At 39.1% G+C, this 25,262-nt stretch overlaps 1 protein-coding gene across 11 annotated transcripts in view; it reads left to right on the top strand.

The window, feature by feature from the left end:
• MPDZ (multiple PDZ domain crumbs cell polarity complex component) overlaps window positions 1-25,262 on the top strand; it is a 143,373-nt gene that overhangs the window by 85,098 nt on the left and 33,013 nt on the right. For 4 of the 11 annotated variants that reach the window (XM_040481243.1, XM_040481240.1, XM_040481245.1 and 1 more), the window contains 9 exons: window positions 5,788-5,965; window positions 9,061-9,171; window positions 13,712-13,810; window positions 14,551-14,622; window positions 16,851-17,013; window positions 18,821-19,017; window positions 20,149-20,240; window positions 20,461-20,551; window positions 22,809-22,889. In XM_040481243.1, the coding sequence (XP_040337177.1) occupies window positions 5,788-5,965; window positions 9,061-9,171; window positions 13,712-13,810; window positions 14,551-14,622; window positions 16,851-17,013; window positions 18,821-19,017; window positions 20,149-20,240; window positions 20,461-20,551; window positions 22,809-22,889 (1,084 nt within the window). The remainder of the gene's footprint in view (window positions 1-5,787; window positions 5,966-9,060; window positions 9,172-13,711; window positions 13,811-14,550; window positions 14,623-16,850; window positions 17,014-18,820; window positions 19,018-20,148; window positions 20,241-20,460; window positions 20,552-22,808; window positions 22,890-25,262) is intronic. The other 7 variants (XM_040481242.1, XM_040481241.1, XM_040481247.1 and 4 more) reach the window with 4 other exon arrangements.

The raw sequence follows: 25,262 nt of genomic DNA, 5'->3' as shown, positions 1-25,262 counted from the left end.
TTCTCACACTCAGACCAAAATATAAATGCTAGATCTGTGACAGAAAATAGATTATGGTGTTTCTTGTTTATATGAAGATAAAGGCAAAAGTAAGTTAGATGAAATTATTTTGTAGCTGGTGATCCTAGTGATAAACTTGAATTTTGTTGGAGGACAGAAATCACAAGTCTAACTTTTAAGGTAGATTTATTAGCTTTTAATAACATTGTTGGAGAAAAAGTAGATTTTAGGAGACAATATGCAAAAAGTTTGGAGTCCCTAAGAGCCATGTTAGAATTCTAAGTTTGACACTTTTTAAGATAAATTTCTTAACCTCTGCTAGGTTTGTTTCTTCATCTGTAAAATGAGGTTAATAATCACATCTTTTAGATTTGGAGAATTCAATGTGATAATGCATGTAAAATTTTTAGCACAGTGCCTCGTGCGGAGTAAGCAGTCAGTGGTTGGCCTGTCAGTAATCACCGCCATGACTAATAACTAAGCAAATAAAAAATGTTGAACACAGGAATCATCTGATATTTTATTATGAGAAAGAATTGGGTGTAACTTTGGAAGTGGAAGATTTTTATACTTCTAGCCTGAGTTTTAGTCTTCACATCTCTAAAGGTGATAGCTACTTTACAGAGAGAATATGTTCGGAGCTTCCAGAAATCTTAAACAAGGTACCCTGTGCTAAGGTATTTTTTGGGAACAGTTCACAGAATAGCATGAGGAAGCTTATCGAACTAACCAGAGCTTTTAGTAAACGAGGAGCAAGTGTCATGAATATGCATTACAACACGGGAAATATGATGGGACATTCATTTATGCAATTTAAAGAAGTTTACTTTGTGTGGCAATAGAGGATATTTGTTAGCAAAGTATAAATTTTAAGAATGCAAATAAGCTGTTACTCTTATTTTGCATGTGATTTTCATGTACAGAATTGGTATCATACTCTATGTGCCATTTTCTAGCTTGCTTATTTTCTCTCAATCCAGTGATTTGGAGATCTATCATGTTGATACTCACTTCATTCAGTTTAGTTGTTGCAGTGCATTTCAGCACATGAATACACCACCATTTATTCCCAGATTGCTACTTGAGTAGTTAACATTTATCCACAACTACAATAATTGTGTGCAATAAATATATCTATTTCCTTACACATATGTGTGAGAATTTATCTAGGTATGTTTCCAAAAGAGGAATTGCTGGCTCATAGATTTAAATGTATTATTTATTTTATTAGAAGTTGTCAAATTGCTTTTTAAGGTGGCTGTGCCAACTTTTAAATCAGGCAGTTCTAATATATGAGAGTTTCCTTTTCCCCATGTCCTTGTGACCACATCATAGGATCATTTAAAAAACACGGTTTTTTTTTTGTCAATCTGGTGGTTAGAAAATGGTATCTTGTGTTAATAAGCAACGTATAGGTATAACAGGAGTAAGGTGGTGGGGTACACATTTTCTCATCTGTCATCTGGGTTGAATTTTATATCTTGCTTACCTTGCTGCAGTAATCATAATCTCCATCTTCATAATAAGAGTAGTAAAAGATTTATTGATTGCTTGCTCTGTGCCAAAGCTTTGTTTTGCACCTTGCATACCTTCATTAATCTGGTCCTCACAGTAATTGACATAGAGAGACTCACTGGATCCATTTCCCGGCTGAGGAAGGGTAAAAGAGAGACTAAATAAGTTGCAGAGGGTCACACAATTGTTAAGGAGCAAAAAATTGGGACTTGAAAAGAGGGAGTCCATTCAGAGCTCAGGCAGCCTGGCCTCGGAGCTCTTTTACCTTTGCTTTTCTGAATTTCATTCTCCGCAAACCTGTGTATTGGTCTCAAGGAAGGCTGCCATTATTCCATTCAACTGAGTCTGAACATGTTCTATAACATTTTTCTTTTACACATCTCCTTTTTTCTGTCCACGGAATGTTTTACCATGTCCTGTTCAGTGAATAACGAGTCTGGTTCCTTGCTCTGGTCATTCGGCAGCTCGGTCCTTGTTATCTTCCCCAGTGTTTTAAGGAGTTACAGCCTTTCTCCTAGCAAATATGTTGTATTTGAAAACACTTTACTATCTGCCAGACCCTATGTGGACATACAGTGCTATTTTCCAAAGGTTGTTTAACTTCTCTGAGCCTCTTCCCTTTGTAAAATGAATGAAAGTAAACAAACTCATCTAGAGAATAATGCTGAGCACATGATAAGCTCTTAATAAGTGTTCCCTGCTGCTATTTTTATTGTTTGAGAAATTATAAGAATCGGTCTCCCCAATTCACACTAACTACAAAGAACCCTAGGAGACATTTTCTTTCTTTGCTTTATTTTTTTCCTTTTTAAGAGAAGGGTTAAGGAGTCCTACATACGTATTCTGAATTCTTAAATGTCTCCCTACAAATGGCTAAATTTACTGACATCTTTACTTTGCCATTTTATCTTAGGAATTGCTTTAAGAAACAAGAAAGAGTTTTGGTTCTTGTCTTTCACAGAATTCCCATAGTGAAAGAATATGAGGACTAGGATTTTAACCAGTTTAAACTATTTATACAAATATTATTAAGATTCAGGAACCTGATAACATCCTTTCGAACTAAATAGTTAGGTCTCTAAGATTATAGATTTCTAATAAAAAAAAAAAAAATGCTGACTTCATCTGCCTTCATCTGGCCAGGAGCTGTCCTCTCCCTCCACCCATGGTACTCCTTTATACCCAGCCTTTTCTTACTGGGACTTCCCTCACTACACGGGAGTCCACACTCCAATCTTTCCTCTCCTCTGGACACTCCTCAAAGCTCCTCAAATTGAGGCCATGTTTGGACCATGCTTTGTTTTCCTATTTAATGCCCAACGTTGTCTCCCATCCTGTAGCGCGGAGCAGACTGCATTCTCAGAGCTCTCTGCTAGGTTTCTCTGCTTGTTTTCCAACACCCTGAGCTGCTTGTTCCTCCTCCCAGCCAGACACCTACCTCACTGCAAATCACCTTGTTCTTATCCCCCAGCCTTTTCTTAAGACATAAATTTAGTGCATTCATAGCTCTTAGAGCTATATGCAGTCACTAAATTCGAGTTCCTGTGTTTATTATAGGGGTAGGGGAAGTGCACTCAAGCAGGGGAGGTGGCAAGCACCAAGGCCCCAGAGCAGAGAGTATGCCTGACCTACTTAAGGAACAACAAGAAGATGCTGGGGTAGCTGGAGTATAGAGAGGAAAGCAGAATTGTGGGAGAGGAATTTAGGGCGGCGGTGTGGGATCAAATCACGTAGGATATTGTCAGCCACTGCTTTTCATGCCCGGACTGTTAGGTACCAGGTCTACCTTGGCAAGGAGGAATTCTACAGAGATAAGCTTCTGACATAGAGTGTGCAGGAATGTTCTTTTCCTTGATTTGATTGCCAAGTGTAGAAGCTACCATCTGTTCAGGGGTAGCTGAATTTCTTGGTTTCTTAATGTCTGCAGTATTAGAGCTCCTGGAAAATGGTACTTTTACATTGGTCTGTGTCCCAGCCAGGAGTGTGAGTCCAGCATTTACTTGTAACAAATCAGCTTCAGATTGGCATTAGTGTTTATCAGACCCTATAAAACATATAATTGAGAAAGTGTTTAATAAAATGGTTTTGTTTCACTACCGGTAAAACCTTAAATTGGCAAAATTTCATAAATTGGCAAAAATTAACTTACATTACATTACATTGAGTTTTTAAAATTGCATTACATTAACTTACATTGAGTTTTTAAAAATTTTGTTACAATTTTTGACCATATGAACCATTTTTTAAGTGTGCAAATCACTGGCATTAAGAACATTCCCATTGCTGCATAGCCATCACTACCATCTATCTCCAGAACTTAAATCGTCTTACAAAACTGAAAATGTGTACCTGTTAAATAACTCCCCATTTCTGCCTACCCCCATTTGCTAGCAATCACCATTCTTCTTTCTTTTCCCCCAGTCTTACTGAGAAGTAATTGAACATACATCACTGTATAAGTTTAAGGCAAATAGCATGATGGCTTGATTTTATATGTGTCCTCAAAAGATTATCACAATAGGTTTCAAGCCTTACGTTTAAATCCTTGATCCATTTCAAGTTAATTTTTGTGTGTGGTATAAAATACGAATCCCTTTCAATTCTTTTACATGTAAATATTCCATTATCCTGGCACCATTTATTGAAGAGACTTTCTTTTCTCCATTGAGTATTCTTGCCTCCCTTGTCAAATATTAGTTGACCTTCTTATATATTCTTGTGTTTATTTCTGGGCTCTTGATTCTGTTTCACTGGTCTATGTGACTGTTTTTATGCCAGAACTATACTGTTTTGAATGACTGTAACTTTATAAGTACAGCTTGAAATCAGGAAGTGTGATGCCTCCTGCTTTGTTCTTTTTTCCTCAGGCTTTCATTGACTATTTAGATGGAGTCTTTTGTGATTCCATATAAATTCTAGAGGAGTTTTTTTTTTCTATTTCTGTAAAAAATGCCATTGGAATCTTGATAGGAATTGCATTGAATCTATAGATGTTTTTTGTTAGTATTCACATTTTAGCAATATTCTTCCAACCCATGAACACAGGATACCTTTCCATTTATCTGTGTCTTCTTTGGTTTATTTTGTGAATGTCTTATTGTTTTCATAGTAGAGAAATGTCAAGTCCTTAAATGTATTACTATTTTATTATTTTTGGTGCTACTGTAAATGAGATCAATTATTTTTTTCCAGAAATTTTGTTGTCAGTATATAGACATGTTACTTATTTCTGTATGTATTTTGTATCCCACAACTTTACTGAATTCATTGATTAGATTTAACAGTGTTTTGATTATTTTTTATTTATGTATAGAAAATTATGTCATCTCCATAGAGACGATTTTAGTTCTTCCTTTCCAATTCTGATACCTTCTGAATATTTTTCTTGCCTGATTGCGCTAGCTGGGGTTTCCAGCAATATGTTGAACAGGTGTGGTGAAAGTGGACACCTTTGTCTTGTCCTGATCTTAGAGGAAAAGCTTTCATCCTTTGATCCTTCCATACTGTTTTCTGTAGTGACTGCAACATTTTACATTCTACCAACAGCACAGAAGGATCCAATTTCTCCTTGCCAACACTTCCTTTGTTTGTTTGTTTGTTTGTTTGTTTGTTTCTTGATAATAGCCATCCCAGTGGGTGTGAGGTGGTATCACACTGTGGTTTTGATTTGCATTTCCCTAATGATCAGTGATGTTGAGCATCTTTGTATATCATTTTTGGGGAAAAGTCTGTTTAATTCCTTTGTCCATTTTTTAATCAGACGGCTTAATTTTTTAATTTTTTTTATTTTAATGCTTATTTATTTTTGAGAGAGAGAGAAAGCGAGAGTGTGAGTGGGGGAAGGGCAGAGAGAGAGAGGAAGACACAGAATGAGAAGCAGGCTCCAGGCTCTGAGCTGTCAACAGAGAGCTGGACACAGGGCTTGAACTCACCAGCTGGAGATCATGACCTGACGCTTAACTAACCCGATGGCTTAATTTTTTGTTGTTATGTTTTGGTGTTCTCTAAGAATTCTAGATATCAATCCCTATCTAAAGAGTGATTTGCAAGTATTTTCTCCCAATCTGTGTGTTTCCTTTTTACTTTATTGGTAGTATTTTTTGATTAACACAAGTTGTTTTTTTTATTTTTTTGAAGTCCAGTTTGTCTGTCTTGTCGTTTGTTGCTTGGGACTTTGGAGTCATATCCAAAAATCATTGCAAAGCCCAGTGTTGTGAGACTTCTCTCTCTAAGCTTTCTTATAAGGGTTTACAATTTTATTTATCTTTATAGGGTTGAACTTTGGAGAGAACCAAGCAAATCCTTGGGCATCAGCATTGTTGGTGGACGAGGCATGGGGAGTCGTCTAAGCAACGGTGAAGTGATGAGGGGCATTTTCATCAAACATGTTCTTGAAGATAGTCCAGCTGGCACAAATGGAACCTTGAAACCCGGAGATAGAATAGTAGAGGTATCCTCTAGTGAGCTTTCTGTGCCAAAGTTCCCTCCCTCTTCCATCCTTTTTACTAAGGGAATCGTTGTCTTTACACTGCTTACTCGACCCAACATGAAAGTCAGATGTGCTTGTGGTGGAGGCGTCTCTCTCTCATATGTCCCATTTCATCTATAATTTTTCTCTTTAGAGCATGGTGACAGATTATATATCTTGATTCAGACACTGGTGTTTGGAGGTATCATCAACTATTTTTAAAAACATTGGCGCTGAATTAAAATAATGAAGTTCTGTTTGAAAGAACAAAGCAAATTTCTTGGGGAAAAATTGAATTGTTTGAAATTATGTATACATGTACAGAATGTGTACATCATAACTAAGCTCTCCAGTGAGATTTTATTTCAAGAAATGCTTTGTCACGATCATTTCATTGTAGATTAACTTCATTGGATAAGATTGTTTTCCAAGTGAGTCTCTTTGGTAAATCTTTTATGCTAATCACCCTGGTAACCTTTTATATAAATGCCCCACCCCCACAATCCAAGCTCAGATTTTCCTCCTACTTCTCAGTGCTGTGCCCATTTATCACTGAGGGGTGTGTGTGTGTGTGTGTGTGTGTGTGTGTGTGTGTGTGTGTGTTTGTGTATTTACACACTCACGTATGTGTAACTTTGTCATGAAAAAGAGAAGTATTTGGTCAAATTGTTGCTAATCTCTTAATTCAAAACAAAGTATAATATGTTAAATAGACTTTTCTTCCTTGGTCACTACTCATTTACTCAGCAAATATTCCTGGAACAGCTGTTGCATTCCAGATGCTACGACAGGCTCTGGGCATTCTGCAGTAAACAAGGCACCATGCCTGCCTGTCAAGTGTGACAGACTTAACAAGTAATCAAGTCACTTCAGAACAGTGTGATAAATTACTTGATCAGGGTAAGTGTAGTTTTAGTTAAGAGGGTGGAGGGAGGGTACCTGACCCAGATTTGCTAAATTGTCAGGATTTATAGAGTAGAATAAGAGACAACTTCCCAGTAGAAACCAATCACTTTATTATTATAAGGACCATTATGTTTACTTTATGCAAGTGATTGTCTCTCATTTTCTAAATCCATATAACTGATTAATTAATAATTAATAATGCATTAAAATGCATTAATTGTGTAGAAAAAGATGATAACATATTAACCACAACTTTAAAATGAACAGTTTCAGGATTTATTTATTTAGTCCTTTACTGGTTGATTGTCTGTGAGAGCTAAAGAGGGAGGAAGATTGAGACATGGGAGGACAAGGGTCATGCCTTTTTTGTTTTGTTTTGTTTTTTTCTTCCAACCATTTATAAGGAACAATAATGGCCTTTTTCTCTCTTCCTGCATCCTTGCCTTTCATTAGGTGATATCTTAGCCCCTTTTTAAAAGAAATGTTTACTTATTTGTTTTGAGAGAGAGTGCACGTGCATGAATGAGGGGAGGGGCAGAGAGAGAGAGAAAGAAAGAATCCCAAGCAGGCTCCGTGCTGTCAGCACAGAGCCCAGTGCAGGCTCAAACTCATGAACCGTGAGATCATGACCTTAGCTCAAATCAAGAGTTGGACATTTAACAGACTGAGCCACCCAGGCAGGCCCAGAGCACCTTTTTAAAGAACTCTTTTTTAGCTAGAACACTATCTAAAGTTCCCAATTTCAGATTATCACAGGGCAGTTTATTTTATGTATAATTCACTATTAAATACCTTTGACCTAAGGCTCAAAAGTAAGGAAACATTCATAATTATTTCTAGAAAGGACTGATTATGGTTTGTACCAAAATGTCGTTTAAATGTATTGAGGGAGTTAAAGCATCCCTTTCAAATTGAAAAGAAAGTATGTTTCTGTGTGTGGTAAAATACTATATGCGTTTTAGCACTAGTTTGTTGAAGGCTCTTATGTACAGGGGCTTTTCTAGTAAGTAAGAAAGCCTTAGGCCTCTGGGATCCTGGAGATTCTAAAACATGTCTCTGCCAAGTGTCTAAAAATGTATTTAGACTAGACGAGTAGAGACCTGCACACTATTCCATTCTAAGTATAGAGTTCTTTGGACTTGAGCAAAGATCTGTAACGTCCTGGTAAACATCCACAGATGGAATATTTAGTGGATGTGAACACTAACTTTTATTCTACAAAAATGAAAGCCATTTTTAATACGCACTGAAAGATGTAATACATTATCTAAGTATCAACCTGAGGGAGGTTTTCAATTAAATGCATGTACTTATTTAAAGGTGATAATGTCCTATGCAGAGATCGAATAATTAATTTTCTTTTCCAGAATTGTGCCTACTCCAATTTTGCTATTTTGTTGCATATACCATATTGTGGTAATTGGAAATGATAAAATGATAACAGTATCCTATAGTTTTAACCTGGCAGGATTAGCATTTGGCCTTTCGAACTATTCTCCTTCCTATTCAGTGCATAAGCTGACCTGATCATCCCCTCGGCATTCCATGGTCAAAAAAAGGTTACAAAACAACTTTCATTTTCAAGCTATTTATATAAGAATTACTAACAAGCACAATTTCTTGGCTTCCAGCTCCTGTCACATCTACTACAAAGATTCTTTTGCAAAACTAATCTTGTCATAACCCGATTTTTCCGAACATCAGACTTTTGTTTTTAACTTCAAGCGTCTGTATACAGAGAGAAACACACAAAGCATCGCCCACCCATTTCCCAAACTAATCTATAATGAATCGGAAGCAAATGTGTACGGTGATTTTCCTGATGAAGACAGTGCTGCGGGACAGATCCCTCATATGATTTCTTTAGTGATGTTGATTTCCTAATTTAAGGGAACAGCTGATAGTGTAAGGAAAGCAGAAGCAGAGCCTTCATTTCAACTGATTATGATTTTAGTTGATTATTGGAGACAGAAATCTGTGTCCAAAAAAAGGGACCACAGGTCTCCTGGACAAATTAAGAGTTCTGGAGCCTCAAAAGTAGTCACCGTTATTTTTGATTCTGAAACAGACTTTCCAGGATCCTCACCCAGGATCCTCAAAACTCCAGATCCACAAATTGTTCTGTTGTTCTATAGCTTCTTGAAATGTTAAGCTGAGGCCTTCCATTGCAGGTGGATGGAATGGACCTCAGAGATGCAAGCCATGAACAAGCTGTGGAAGCCATTCGGAAAGCAGGCAACCCCGTAGTCTTTATGGTACAGAGCATTATAAACAGACCAAGGGTAAGCAAACAAAAAGGGCAAGGTAGGCAAACTCAAACAGTGTTCAACTTGGAAGCTAATGTAACAAGGGCCAAGTTGTCTCTAAGAGCAGATAGCCAGTGTTGAAATCTCAGGAGACTTGTTAAAATTTATATTGTTTTGTTTTTGTTTTTTTTTTTTAATTGAGTTATCCTGGAAATCCCTTCTGCCATGTTTAATAAACACTGGAAGCCCATTGAAGACACAGAGAAGTAGGATTCATCGATGGCCATCGGTGTCTAGATGGATAATTGTTAGTATTCACCATAGTCACAAAATATATAAGTTGTTAAGAGGAACGTGATACAATCATTTAACTTAATAGTGTGTGACCTCTGGTGGAGTCCCTGAGAAGCCCGAGAGATTACATTTTCTTTCTACACTTACTTTCTAGACAGAATTTCTAGCTGATGCAATCCCGTGATCACCCGTGAATCATCTTGAGTGTATTTGTCTGTCCCACTGAACATTCTACACAGTGGAAATTTAAGCTGTGTGTTTATACACTAGTGATTTCATAACTGAAGCTTCCCAGCCACAGTCACTGTACAGGTCTTCATCCCTGGCAGACAAAAACCTACTGACCCATTTTACCATCAGTCCTGACAGGTAAAATGGCTTGAAGAAATATTCGAGAAAGTAGGATGAATGAATTCAATGAATGTTGTTGATGGAGAAGAGACGAAGCAAGGCTTTGTGGATTTGATATGCCCTAACGATTCCGAAGAGGAAAACAATGCCAAGAGTTTACAACTGTTTTTTTTAGCTGTCCCTTCTTTAGGTCTCACTGAAAAAGCTTATTTTCATGTGCAGCAGTTCTTAACCATACCCCTTGGAAAGTTCTTCAGAGCCATACACATTCACTGAAAAGTTTGCGTATCATTGCAGGAGCTTCCTAAATGTTCTGAAGTTCACAGAGGTTCTAACTTCTGGATTTTAGTAAAAAGAAAACAAAACACAAAAAGACCCTGCCATACTGGTTGTCTTTCAGATACCTGCTCATTAATTAGCTTTATTTAAAAGAAAAATGTCAACATATGTGAGGGAAGTTAAAAGAACCTTCTAAAACTTAAAATAGGTAATTATTTTATAACTTTAAAATCAAGAATACAAGAAATCAGTGCTCAAATGATGGAAAGAGAGTAGCAGGCAGCTCCGTAGATGAGGTCAGCAAAAGTGACTCGCCAGTATTCTGTGCAGTGGAATTCAAAGTGACCAGATTTATCCTGTCGGTCCTTCTGTTGTCAAGACAGGTGTAGCTCTGGTCTGGGTTTACTGTAAGAAATGAATTTAGTCATTCTTCATGTGAGCAGTTATCTTCACATCTGCAGTTTTTAATCATTCCGTTGTTTATTGTTAGGTAATAATTGCCCATTCAGATGAGAAAATCTGCCAAATGGTAGGGCTGCACCATGCTGCAATTCTCTTCAAATGGTATTCAGTTTGTTTAAATAACTACAAATCTTTCCACATTTGTTTCCATTTGTCCTGTCCAATGTAGATACAGAATGATGATGTTGGCAAATGGCTGTTTAAGTTAAAACCATTTTTTTTTTGTACGTGGGTAGGTTTTATTCCTTTGTTTTATTTTTAATTTCCAAGTTGCATATCATGCAGGACAGTACTATAAACTGCTGAATAGGATTCTTCATATTAGTTTTAAAAACTTAAACTGCAGACATTTCTTTCAATGCTGGTCACAGTTTCTAATGAGCTGGGAAGATATTTTCTCATACACCTGGATAATACCGCTATTTTATTATCTGAGGTATACTGACTCTTGATTTTATAGCAGTTACTCCAGGATAAATCTTTCTTAGAGTGACATGTTTAGTCAAGTTATGTGTGACAGGATTCAGAGTATGCTACCCCAAAATAGAGAATACTGAATATTTTAAGCCAAAGGAATTTAGGAAAAGGCAGGTGCTCGAAGGGCTCAGACCTCCCCCTTCTCCCCTGATGCAGGTCCTAAAACCTTCCTCTGAGAGGCGCCCTCCCCATACCTGGAGGAAAGGAACATCCCTGCCTCCAAAGACAGAGGGACACTGGGAAGAATCTGAACGAAGAGACCTTCCTAAGTTTTCCTCAGTTTCCCCACTGTGTTCATACTTTTGTCCCATCATATTTTCCATGACTTTCCACTCTTAAGCAAACCTCCTGTAAAAAACCTCAAGTCTAACTATTGCTTCAGTTCTTCATTATCTAATGAAGGCTCTGTGTCATTCAGATCATGTGTCATGTGAAAGTTAACATTAAATCAACATAAGTACTTTTCTCTTGTTAATCCCATTTTTTATTACAGAGATCGAGCTGAGAACTTCAGATGAATAGGGGAAAGATATTTTTCCTCCTCTTCATACGCATTCAGCTTTGGGAAATCAGAATCACTTTTGCATTTAAAATGAGGTCTATTTTCAGTGGTTTACTTCCTTGTGGAAATAATCATGTTTCCAGTAATCTAAAGGGAAAAAAAAATCACCAATACAGAAGACTCTCTTAATGGAAAATGTTTTCTTTGTAGATACAATAAAACTTCAAAAAAATCCTGTACATAGGATGAAAAGATAGTCAATCTCTTTGGCACCTAGACTATTCAAGAATCAGAATTTCCCAGAACTGAGAATGATGATAATAATCCTCTTGATAATTAATAATATATTCTGTACTTATTATTACTGACAGTTCCATCCGTTGGACCACGTGGTCATACCAAAGGGTGGACAGACCCTATTAATATGGACTAGAGAATGGTTTTGTCTTTCCTATGCTTTGTCTTAGTTAATGACATTTTCATTTTTATCAGCCCTTCGAACTATAAGTAGAAGTTTTATCATTGATTTTTTAATAAAGAATATGGCCTGTTCCTATAAATCTCTTCATAGTAATAGATCTACCACTCCATTTGCTGTACTCATGCTGTACTTTATACTCTGCTATCAGGGCCAAATTCTAATCCTATGTAGGAGCTGCAAATTAAAAAAAAAAAAAAAAAAGCAAAACAGGAAAGGAGAGCTCTCATTAAATATTCCATTTCTTACCATTATGTTTTTTTTATTATTCTATAGAATTATAAAGGAACTTTAAAACCCAAAAATTCCATGTATGAGGATCAGAAATAATTTCCACCTTCCATAGCATGGAATTATTTTGCCTAGAATATGATTTTAATCTCTGCCTAGTCATTTCTCCCACCCTTAATAAACGGTCGCGTTCCTTGGCATTCGTGATCTTTTCTTTTGTAAAGCAGGAGTTGACATTTAAACTGAAAAGCAGAGAGAAAGTTGAGATGAGCAGAAATGTCATTGTGCCCATTTCTTTTTCCCATCTTCCCTCTGTAGGAAAAACATTGCAGGAAGAGCAGATTGAAAGGGTAATGTGGCATAAGCTTTAGTACAGGCGTACTGAGGATAGAGCCTTTCCAGAGTATTCTCCCGTACAGGGTGGCGTCACATGACAACCTCTCCCTACTCTTGATGCTTGCCAGTAGGGCTTTTTTATAGACAGAAGTAACACAAACATTTAATTGGAGCCAAAATGAATTTTAAATGTCTGCAATTTCCCCTGAAAGATACAGTCAATAAAAGAAGAAGATAGCGGGTATGAAAAGAAGGAGAAGAATTTATTGTGCTAAGGAAATTACTTTCATTTTTTTTAAACTATGAAAATGCTAAATTCTATCTGGCAGTCATCCTGCCTTTAATACATATATTCAACTCCAGTAGTCCTAGCTCAGGGAGTATCTCAAGCAAGCCACAAAATCTGTGAGAAACACTCTAAGGCAGGACTTCAGTATATGCATAGCCTCATAAATTCCCTCTCATATGGGAACTTTTATAGGAAACTTGAAAAATCAATGTTTCTACCTCCACAAAAAAAAAAAAAAAAGAAAAGGGCAGAAATAAAGAACACCACTGTAGGGTGGTTCATTTATTTAAAATTGTTGATTTCCCTTTTTAAAGGGAAAAATCCTATTGACCTGATGTAACCTTAATATCCAATCTAAGTTTGAAAATTTTCCTTCCTGGGAAACAAGATAAAAGAATCATGAAGGTTACCAGTGAACTAGCAGACAAATGTTTAATTTGCATTCTGCAGCAGATAGACTGTTTCTTTTTTGTTTTACAATAGAAGCATACTTTGCTTTTAAACGTAAACAAAAAACATTTATGGTTTTCGTCTTGAAACCTGTTTACTGGTATGCATGGGACATACATGAATATATAGATTGGGCAACGTGTATGTGCATCTGTCTGTGACAGTGAAAATAAAAGAAATGTGGTATCAGTTTCACCAACTCATATCCTACATAGTTCGTGGCCAGATTTAGGTCGAGGTGTAGATCCAGATCGCTAGAGGTTAACCTTTAGTTCTAGACTGTTTAATAGGATGTTGCTCTTAATGACTAGATCTGACTGGATCTAGTAATTTCACACTGTTATTTAAATCAGTACTTTGTTCTTAAAACTTGAGTTGTTTTAAATATATTTCTTTTGCGCTCAGCGCCTCTTATGTTTCCTTTTAGAAATCCCCTTTGTCTTCCTTGCCGCACAACCTTTACCCTAAGTACAACTTCAGCAGCACTAACCCATTTGCTGATTCTCTTCAGTTCAACGCTGACAAGGTTGGATAATGCCATTGTCTTGCCATTCGTTGCCTTTTGCAAATGTTTCGTTCTTTGTTGTGCCTTTGTCCTAGTTCACTGTTTACTAAATTGGGGCAGGGAAAAAAAAAAAGCAAAACTGTGTGTTTGGAGTGGGCATGCAGATCCTTTCATAAGCACATTTTTTTTTGCCAGAGCATATTCATTTTTATAGCTGAAATTAGATGGCCCTTCTGAACAGTAAGGGAGAATCGTGAGTCCAGTGCCTTTCCTATATTTTGGTGTGAGTTAAATTTTCTGATACTTGAATTTTTGTTAGTTGCCAAATGTATGAAGTACTTTCACACATAATTTATTTAAAGCCTTGTATTGATTTAAATCCTTCTCAGACTTCTACAAGGTGGTCCTAAAAAAGCCCTTCTGTAAGTTAATCACTCCACAAATAATTGTGTGTATGCAGGAGTATGTTGAATATTCATAAAGTGTGTCCATATAAATGCCTGAATGAGGAAACATGCCCCTGTTTCAATGCTTGTAAACCTATACTTGGATAGTCTCATATTCCGATGAAATTATAAACCCAGAATTGAAACAAAAACTTACTTACAAGAATCTCTATATGATAATTTGATCATGATAAGGAAGAAAGCTCTCAACAGTTTCAGGAAGCATTTTATGAATATTCATTGGGTTTTCATGTTATTGTAATATGGATAACCAAAGATGTTGTATCTGAAGGAATATGTTTTCTGTTACTATAGGAATTACAGAATTCAAGTAGAGTTATCTTCCGTTGTTCCCCAACTAACCCTTTTGCTCCCACACCATTTAAGGTTTGTCTCAGTGTGAAATTTTCATGAGTAAGTAGGTGTGTTACCGTGTGCTATGTGTGTGTTACACTTGTGTGCATACATGGCATGGAGTGATCTCAAGTGCACTTTGCATTTTTTGCCAATGGAGGCTAAACAATCTCTGTTAAAGAATTGTATTTTCGTTAATAAATCTTAAGTGTCAACCACAAGCTAATTACATGATCTCATTCAGAAGGAGCGTGTTCGGGAGTAGTAAAATAGAACACCTAATCGCTTGCCCCTTTAGTAAATATAAATAACAGGCTTGTATTCCCTTTATGATGAGTCAGTAATGTGAGGACCCACCATTATAGTTTACTCACGGTATGAAAATGGTGTGCCTAAGTCAGTTCCTAAACAGTTTTTTAGGCAGATTTTGTTATTTTTAAGTAAAATAACAGCTCAGGAAAGATATGCAGCAAGATCTATAACGTTTGCATCCATAAATTTATTAAAATTATGGGAAATTTAAATCAGATTTTGTCCCCCTTTTTAAAAACCAAATGGGCTTAACCAATACTTGCTAATATTCTCTCTTGTTATAGAGAAGTTGTTTTTATTTTAACAAAAAAAGTAAATTCCATACTCCCCCCTCCCCCACTCCCTGCCTCCCCTGCCGCCCCTGCCTTAGTATGTTAAATGAACCTTGTTTGTTTGTTGGACATTTTTATTTGTACGTTGTTGATTTGACGGTTTTATGGCACAGTATTTGGGAAGATAACAAGGGTTTTGTTTGCAGTGGTAGTTTTTGTCTGGGTGGCCAGCTGTGTGTAAACCAAACATTTGAACACCGTAGATTCTGTCACTTGAAAATCTATTGCCTATAAGTCTCTACCAATGAGCTCTCTGTTACTTTGCCAGAAAAATAGTAATTGATATTTATTAGGTTCATTTTGGGGCAGCTTAGCATCCTAACGTGGTTTCTGAATCAACAAAGAAAGATCACCTTCAGTGCTATGTAGTTGTAGTATTAGGTGTATTTTGTAGTATTCTGGTTCTTGACACGAGTTAACAATTTCTAACTATTTGTGCATGCTTATCATCTGATGTGTTCTATAGGAAGTTTTTTTTTTTTTCATCAAAATCTTTTTCCAGATCCACACATATGAAATGAGGTATATCAGAGGGATTTTTGTATGAAAAAAAGGTAAAATAAGAATAGGAAAAATGTTGATTCAAGGCATCAGGGACAGCTTCATACCATGGTTAGAACTTTAAGTGGGTATCTCTGAGCGTTGGATTAGGTACTAACTATGGAAGTTGGAGGAGACAGCATGGCATAATGGAAAGTGCATTGGATTAAGAACTAAAAGAAATCTAGTACCGGTGTGATTTTGAACAACATCATCTCATGGCCTCAGGTCTTTCATCTGCAAAATGAGTAAAATGAGCTCAGTGACTTATAGGCCTTTCCAACTCTAATATTCTATTTGATAATCTGCAATATAAGAGCTTGATATCAAGCCCTTTTTTTGAAGTAGGACCGATAGCCCCAAGTGACAGCAAGTATGCCGTACTCTGGGTTTGTATGAAGTGGTCTCTTGTGTTTTCTCACTTACCTTGTGAACTCCCTTGGCAAGGGAATGATGGGGCCGTCCCTTAAAACCTGCTCCTCAGATCTGAGTCTGTGCGCTCTGTGCTAACAAACCAGCTCCCCTGGTAGATGAGCCTGCATGTGTAATGCTCATTTTCATGGGTTTGTTAAGAGAGTTATTTGGAGAGAGGATTCAGGTAGCGATGAAGAATTCTTTATATATAGTCTGACTGCCAGCCTTTGAACGCCTTTCATTGTTTGATTAACTTATTTGTTCATTTTTTTTTTCCAATTTCTTGGAAGACTTTTCTAGACACACAAAATCTCGCCTAGACCCCTGCATATTTATGAAAACTTTTCAATGAGAATTTTTTTCCAAAAGGGGAAGTTTGCACAGTTTTTTTCTATCTTGTCATTTAAGCCTTCAAATTGAAAAAAATCATTGGCCTAAAATACCAAATAGTTTAATGAATTATACTTTTTTATTATATATTATGCTATTTTTTACTATATTTAAACTTTACCTGAATCCTGTCTACCATTGTATATACATTTTTTGATTATATGTGTGTTAGATATTTTAAAGCCCGTTTTTGACATTATACTTTTATTTCTTTTACTTAGGTTGGTCTTCCTTAGACTGCACATACCCACTGTATTCTTCTTGTTCCCGCAGGCACCCAGTCAGTCAGAATCAGAGCCGGAAAAGGCTCCATTGTGCAATGTGCCTCCACCCCCTTCTTCAGCGTCTAAAGAAATGAGCAGCGATCATACACAGTCATCCACAAGCAAAGTCTCAGAAGATGTGGACAAAGAGGATGAGTTTGGTTACAGCTGGAGTAAGTTGTCTTTTGTGATGCATTCAGTTATAATAGCGACATTAAAGTAGCTCTGGGTTTCTCAAGGCTTATGCCCTGGGTGGATAAGTATGTTTCAGCTTTAGTTATATATACTGCAATTTTGTTTGGAAAAAATACTGTTTGTTTTGCCTGGATACAGTCCACATTCCCAAAGCATGAAATCATATTCTTCCTTTCCTCTAACCGAACGTTCCTGCTAAGCCCATTTTGCCATTTGTATGAGCATTAAAGAGGGCAGGGCACTCTCTCAGAACCTAGTACAGGATCCGCCACCTTGTGGTCTTGAACAAGTCATTGCCCCTCTCCAGACCTCACATTCCTCATTGTAAAGTCTGGTTGCTGTTCATATTTTGCCTTGAACTCTGGTATTGTCTTGCCTAGGGTGGTAGCGTAGTATGTGTTGAGATAAAAACTTGGGGCCTTTGGCAAGTTGTTTAACTGCCTCTAAGTTTTTGCCCAGTGGCTATATCTCTTTTGAAAATTCAGTCCTCACCTCAGGTTGCTAACATCAAATTTGATAATGTCTGAGGAGTGCAAACCACAATGTCTGAAGCACAGGAAGCATTCAAAGGCAGCTATTCTTAGGATCATTGGGGTGTCTGTTTTTCTAATGAAAGAAGCCTTTTCATAAGGAAATATTAAACATTTAGTGAAAAGTTACTCATGTATCAGTGCTTTAAGAAGTTCTGTTTTAAAAAATATAATTCCTTTAAGAAAGCCGTGGTATATGCTTTTAGGAAGCACAGGGTATAAACTCTGTGCCGCTGGATTCTAGAAGGAATCAGGAAATGGCAGTTTATGAAGTTGGCGCAGGTAAGAATCAATATGGAATGCAAGACATCAGCTGTGTAGTAACATTTTCTAAGAGAAGATTTGTAAAGTTTGCAGTTTTCTAAGTCTGTTTTCAATAAAATAAGAGTATATTGCTAATCCGTTGAGGTGGCCAGAATATACTCTGAAGAAAACATGAAAGGGAATATCATGTCACAAGCTACCCCAATACTTAAGGGCTTAAGGAAACAGTTTATTACTGTGTTGTGGTGTTGTGGTCGACTGGGCTCAGCTGGCCTGGGCCTTAAGGGTAGCTCACTCGCATGGCTAGAAATCTGTGTTGGCTCCTGGCTGGTTGTTCATCTGGGCCTGTGGCCTAGGGCACCTCCATGTAGCCTTGCCCTCTCAGATTCAAGAATAAATTGTACCTCTTGAACATGTGGGATGGGAGAGTTGAATGGTCTCATCTAGTGAAGACATGGGTCCTAAATCTGAGACGGGTACATTGATTTGTCCTGGCCTAATGGCTCTGTGCAATAAGACAATGCATCCTCTTTATTCTGGGTGTATGTACCAAGCAGCTGCCCAACATGGTGTGACACACATAGGCCAGTTTTTCTATGGGAGAGATGTCTCCACTGATCAGTGAAGATAAATCCTTCACTGAGAAGAATGTTCTCTTCTCTGTGAATGATAAACTAGTGCTTTGTTTTAACCAGTCTTTTGAGAGTTGGTTAATAATGAATCTCTTGGGCCTGATCACCCAGATAAACTGATTAATTAGACATGATACTGTCTGCACACTAGATGCAAAGAAATTCCTCAGAGTTTGGGTACTCCAGGAACCCAGTCTTGACGCCTAGGGGACCAGATTTTTCTTAGCTTTCCTTAACTGCCAAGGATTTACATTTTGGTCCAAGTAATGCTCTTTTGAAGCCAGATGACCCTCCATAGTAAAACATCTGGCTGTGAATTAACCTATAATTTGTTGTTGTTGTTGTTTTGTTGTGCGTAGAAAATATCAGAGAGCGTTATGGAACCCTAACAGGAGAGCTCCATATGATTGAACTGGAGAAAGGTCGTAGTGGTTTGGGTCTAAGTCTTGCTGGAAACAAAGACCGATCCAGGATGAGTGTCTTTATAGTGGGGATCGATCCAAATGGAGCAGCTGGGAAAGATGGTCGACTGCAGATTGCAGACGAGCTTCTAGAGGTAAATTCTTAATGGAAAATGCTGAATTCATTGCTGAATTGGTGCACTGGAGTCATCAGTTTCCAGAAAATCCACCCGGGCCTCATATGGTGACTGAGAAAACTGTTGCTTGCCTAATAAAATAGATGTGCTGCAGCAAGTTTGGCTCTAAACCAAATCTCTGCTAAGTAGAGTCCATGTTCCCATTAACTTCCATTAAAAGGTTGTGACTGTGTCACACCAGAAACAATTTTTGCCCCAAGACAGTAATAAAGATCACACTTCAAAAACATTTTTTTGTGTGCTGCATTTTTATTAGGAGCTTTTGAAAAGCCAAACGACCAATCACTCCTTAGTAATGAGATTGACCCACTGGACGTTCTGGAAGTTGAATTCCTAATGGTAGAAGCGATAGGGGTCGGGTGAGGTGGGGTCAAGGTTAAGGCTAAATAACAAAAACAATAACTCAGCCCTCCAAACCAAATAAATTTCTGGACCAGATTTTATAGTGTTTAGAATCACATGTGCTTGTTTTGTTTGTCCTGGCCTCCTGGAGACTGGGATCCACGTGTCTTTATATTGCCTTAATACTCTTCCCTGCACTCCTGTGCTTCTCCCTTGGCCAGCAAGGCTCAGTCAGCAGGGGCTAAGTGACTAGATGACGGGAAGTTTCCATTAGGTTCTGTTCTGCTTGGGCATGTTCTGCTTCCCAAATCCCTGGTCTGCCGGAGTGCTTCTCCCAGCGGCCAATCCCAGGGCCTGATTCTTGAGACTAACTAAGATCTGCGACCACAGGGACTTCCCTTGATGATCTGCGGAGGTCACTAGTGCTTCCAGGAGAGCCCTTGCTTTGACAGAACATGCTGGAACTCCAGTGCCCTCCAGGAAGCTTGCTGTGCTTTTTTTTTTACAGTCCAAGTGCTGCCTCTGTTGTCTATGGGGATCACACTACACACACGTCATCGTAACGTCAGCTTCAAACATGAGCTTTTCTTTACTCTCCTTCAGAGTTAGGTTCGTGTTCTTGGAAGAGACATACATATAATATTTTATAGGAAGAAAAAAAATGACCTGTATATTAGCTAGATAAGGTGATAAGAAATGAGCAAAATTAAAATTTCAGGCTCAATTAATGCTATTTGTTTCTCATAGATCAATGGTCAAATTTTATATGGAAGAAGTCATCAGAATGCTTCTTCAATCATTAAATGTGCCCCTTCTAAAGTAAAAATAATTTTTATCAGGTAAGCACTTTCTTTTTCTGGTTTACTAAGTATTTTTGATTAGGCTTTCAATTCAGAGTTCTTTTGAATGAAAATAAGACATTTATAAATGTATGAGTGTTATAGTCCAAAGTCTTTGAGGTTGCAGAATTTTCTCTAATAATCCTTCTGAGTCCTCAAGTAAAAGAATGAATATAATATGAATCATTATGCTATGATAGGTCAATACTCTTTCTTTTAGAAATAAAGATGCGGTGAGTCAGATGGCTGTATGTCCTGGAAATACAGTAGAACCTTTGCCTTCTACCTCAGAGAATTCTCAGAATAAGGAGGTATGTATTTTCTGTATTGGGTATTGGCCCCCAAGGAGTTTATAGCCTAGTACAAGAAACACTCCTGTAAATAGGCACACTGCTTATGTGGAGGCCACTAGTGGCGTCTGCATGGGGAATAACGAAAGTAGAAAAAGTTGTCAAGTCTCCTTCTGGAGAGAGACAATGACCCCCTAGGGGAAGTGACACATGAAGTGTATGTCGGAAGTAGAAGATGTGGGGGGGGCAAAAACCTTCCAAACTGAGGGCATGCACTGAGGAATGGCGTGTGGACTCTGGCTGATGCAAGGAATGTAAATCACAGGGCATCACTGAATAGTGGGAGCGGGGGAGCGGGTTCCCGGTGAGGAAAGGGTCACTGAGAGAGAGGAGATAGGGTCAGACCATGGGACTCACGATGGAAACTTTGTCTTTGAGGCCTTGGGGACCTCAGTAAGAATTGTATTTTGAAATACTTCTTTGGAAATGGCACAGAGAAAAATCAGAGGTTGCAGGGAAGAGATGATAAACTTAAGAGGAGGAGGAGGGGGGAAAGGAGGGGGAGGAAGAAGAAGAAGAAGAAAAGAAAGAAATGGTTATGTCAGAAGTTTCAGAAGTTTAGGATCCACCTTAGTGTCACCTTATCCCTGACTAAATGTACTCAGTGAGGAACAGTGAGTGGTTGACGATCTGTTTGTCCAACAAGTACTTGCTGAGTATCTGCCTTGTGTCTGGTGCTGCTTTGGGGGCTGGAAATGGGCTGGTGAAGGACACAGACAAGATGTAGCAAGGTTTGGGTTGGCTCACTTGGTGACTTGGTGGATGGCTGACTTTTACCAAAAAGAATATTAAAAAGCAGATAGCTGTAAAAGTGGAAAACATTCTATTTGAGGCTGCTTGAGAACGAAGTGCCTGTTGAAGAGCCCGGGAGAAGTGTACATGGGGACACTGGGTCTAGAGTTTAGAGAGGAATTCCCTTAGATGCAGATTTGTCATTTGTTAGCCACAGGAGCTGATGCTCTTATGTGCAGAAAACACTTAGAAACAAGAAGAAGGCCAAGGTCAGAATTATTTAATAGCAATAAGGAGGAAGCCTAACAAAGAGTGCTCAGAGGTAATGAGGAAGGACCAGCGGGCATGTTGCATAGCAGCCAAAGGGTGCATTCTCCAGTCTTGAGTGTGGCAAAGAGGTCAAATGAGGAGATGACTAAAGAGAGTCCATTGGACCTGGTAGCCAGGTGGTTACTGGTGTTTTTTGAGAGAGCAAATGGTGGCTAAAAAATTAGGAAAGAGAAGGCAGTGGCCAGATGGTGAGTCTAGAATTTGGAGTTTTTGGTGGGAGTTCTGATGTGGTAAAGCTTCCAATATTGTTTAGGATGAGTGAAAGGAGGCATAGAGAATGAAGAGCATAAAATGAGAGAAGCCGTGATGATCGTGGTGGAAGAAGGTGCAGATATGGAAACACTGTCCCCTAAAGGAGCGTACAAACACTGAGCGCGTTGGTACCTGATGCAGGCCGCTCGTTCTGGTGAACTGGGCAGTCATTCACAGTGGTGCACCGAGCGAGTGATTTCTCAAGATTAGAAAGGAGAAAATTTTCTTTTCATGTGAATGGTGCTGCATATATCCCTTAGGAAAATGGAATGTTTTAATAATTTTCAAGTAAAACGTTTAATAGCTCCCAAATTCGCTTGATGACTAACAGAGTGAAAAGGAGTAAATGGCGCCTCTGCTCGTGTTCTGTGTTTAATTTTTTTTTTTTTCAACGTTTATTTATTTTTGGGACAGAGACAGAGCATGAACGGGGGAGGGGCAGAGAGAGAGGGAGACACAGAATTAGAAACAGGCTCCAGGCTCTGAGCCATCAGCCATCAGCCCAGAGCCTGACGCGGGGCTCGAACTCCCGGACCTCGAGATCGTGACCTGGTTGAAGTCGGAAGCTTAACCGACTGCGCCACCCAGGCGCCCCACATGTTCTGTGTTTAAAAAGCGAGTTTTGCCACTTGGTAGCTGGGTCGCTGTTAGATTTCACTGAGAGGAAACGCAGGCAGTCTTGAGAGCCGCTTTGTGCCTAAAACAATTGCTTTGTGGTCTAAAACAATTGCTGTCTAATCACGCCTTCTTAGTATTTTGAAGAGAGTCTAATGTTCATAAACGTCATGAAATGTTAGAATAATAACGAATTCTAATATGTGAAACAGTTTTGATGAAGTGGCCCTTATTAAGCAAAAATACATAACACTCGGTTGTCTATTTTGCCGTTCTTTCCCTGTGTCAGGCCGAACCAAGTGTGACTACTTCTGAGGCACCTGTGGACCTCTGTTCATTCACAAACGTGCAGCATCTGGAGCTTCCCAAGGTAAGTCTGCTTTGCGTTGGAATGAAAAGGTGTGAGCACCTTCACACCAGTGGTCTAATTTACTGGCTGTCAGAAGTGTGCTGTCTAGACCAGCAGCATCAGCATCACCTGGGATCTTGTTAGAAATGCAGCCTCTTGCAGAACGGAGTCGCCGGAGCCAAGCGCAGATGAGAGGCCCACGGAAGGGGGTAGGAAGGGCGGCGAGGCGGTGCGCGCTCCACGGACCGGCGGGCGGGAGCCGGGGCAGAGGGGCGGCTCGCCGGCCAAGCAGAGCCCCCGAGTCTGGCTAGCAAAAAGCGGAGGGGCCTGACGGACTGTGTTCCGACAGCAAGCGCGACTTAGCGTCTGGGAGGTCATAAGTTAACAGCTCTGCTCAGAAAGCGGGAAGGCTGGAGGACAAAGGGAAGGAAAGCTGCTGAGCCCCCCTGATGACAGAACTCAGTTTGGTGGGGAACAAAGGCGCTCGCCAGTGCCATCTCCCCTGCCCATCCCCCAGCCAAAATCCCAAAGAGAACCAGTTCCTGCCAGGGAACTTGCTCACTCCTCACAAACACCCAACTCTGCGCTTCTGCGGAGCCAAACCTCCGGCAGTGGATCTGACTCCCTCCTGCTGCCACAGGGCCCCTCCTGAAGTGGATCACCTAAGGAGAAGCAAGCTAAGCCTGCCCCTCCTGCCCCCGTGCACCTTGCCTACCCACCCCAGCTAAGACGCCAGATCCCCAGCATCACAAGCCTGGCAGTGTGCAAGTAGCCCAGACAGGCCACCCCACCCCACAGTGAATCCCGCCCCTAGGAGAGGGGAAGAGAAGGCACACACCAGTCTGACTGTGGCCCCAGCGGTGGGCTGGGGGCAGACATCAGGTCTGACTGCGGCTCTGCCCACCAACTCCAGTTATACACCACAGCACAGGGGAAGTGCCCTGCAGGTCCTCACCACGCCAGGGACTATCCAAAATGACCAAGCGGAAGAATTCCCCTCAGAAGAATCTCCAGGAAATAACAACAGTAAATGAGCTGATCAAAAAGGATTTAAATAATATAACAGAAAGTGAATTTAGAATAATAGTCATAAAATTTATCGCTGGGCTTGAAAACAGTATAGCTGACAGCAGAGAATCTCTTGCTACAGAGATCAAGGGACTAAGGAACAGTCACGAGGAGCTGAAAAACGCTTTAAACGAAATGCATAACAAAATGGAAACCACCACGGCTCGGATTGAAGAGGCAGAGGAGAGAATAGGTGAACTAGAAGATAAAGTTATGGAAAAAAAGGAAGCTGAGAAAAAGAGAGATAAAAAAATCCAGGAGTATGAGGGGAAAATTAGAGAACTAAGTGATACACTAAAAAGAAATAATATACGCATAATTGGTATCCCAGAGGACGAAGAGAGAGAGAAAGGTGCTGAAGGGGTACTTGAAGAAATAATAGCTGAGAACTTCCCTGAAGTGGGGAAGGAAAAAGGCATTGAAATCCAAGAGGCACAGAGAACTCCCTTCAGACGTAACTTGAATCGATCTTCTGCACGACATATCATGGTGAAACTGGCAAAATACAAGGATAAAGAGAAAATTCTGAAAGCAGCAAGGGGTAAACGTGCCCTCACATATAAAGGGAGACCTATAAGACTCGTGACTGATCTCTCTTTTGAAACTTGGCAGGCCAGAAAGAATTGGCACGAGATTTTCAGTGTGCTAGACAGAAAAAATATGCAGCCGAGTATCCTTTATCCAGCAAGTCTGTCATTTAGAATAGAAGGAGAGATAAAGGTCTTCCCAAACAAACAAAAACTGAAGGAATTTGTCACCACTAAACCAGCCCTACAAGAGATCCTAAGGGGGACCCTGTGAGACAAAGTACCAGAGACATCACTACAAACATAAAACATACAGACATCACAATGACTCTAAACCCATATCTTTCTATAATAACACTGAATGTAAATGGATTAAATGCGCCAACCAAAAGACATAGGGTATCAGAATGGATAAAAAAACAAGACCCATCTATTTGCTGTCTACAAGAGACTCATTTTAGACCTGAGGACACCTTTAGATTGAGAGTGAGGGGATGGAGAACTACTTATCATGCTACTGGAAGCCAAAAGAAAGCTGGAGTAGCCATACTTATATCAGACAAACTAGACTTTAAATTAAAGGCTGTAACAAGAGATGAAGAAGGACATTATATAATAGTGACAGGGTCTATCCATCAGGAAGAGCTAACAATTATCAATGTCTATGCGCCGAATACCGGAGCGCCCAAATATATAAAACAATTACTCATAAACATAAGCAACCTTATTGAGAAGAATGTGGTAATTGCAGGGGACTTTAACACCCCACTTACAGAAATGGATAGATCATCTAGACACA

This window comes from Herpailurus yagouaroundi, unplaced genomic scaffold, assembly GCF_014898765.1.
Source record: "Herpailurus yagouaroundi ecotype Mexico unplaced genomic scaffold, PumYag 160, whole genome shotgun sequence".
In the NCBI taxonomy this organism is placed as follows: domain Eukaryota; kingdom Metazoa; phylum Chordata; class Mammalia; order Carnivora; family Felidae; genus Herpailurus; species Herpailurus yagouaroundi.
The sequence above is the reverse complement of the archived record's forward strand: the minus strand, read 5'-3'. Positions and strand labels throughout refer to the sequence as shown.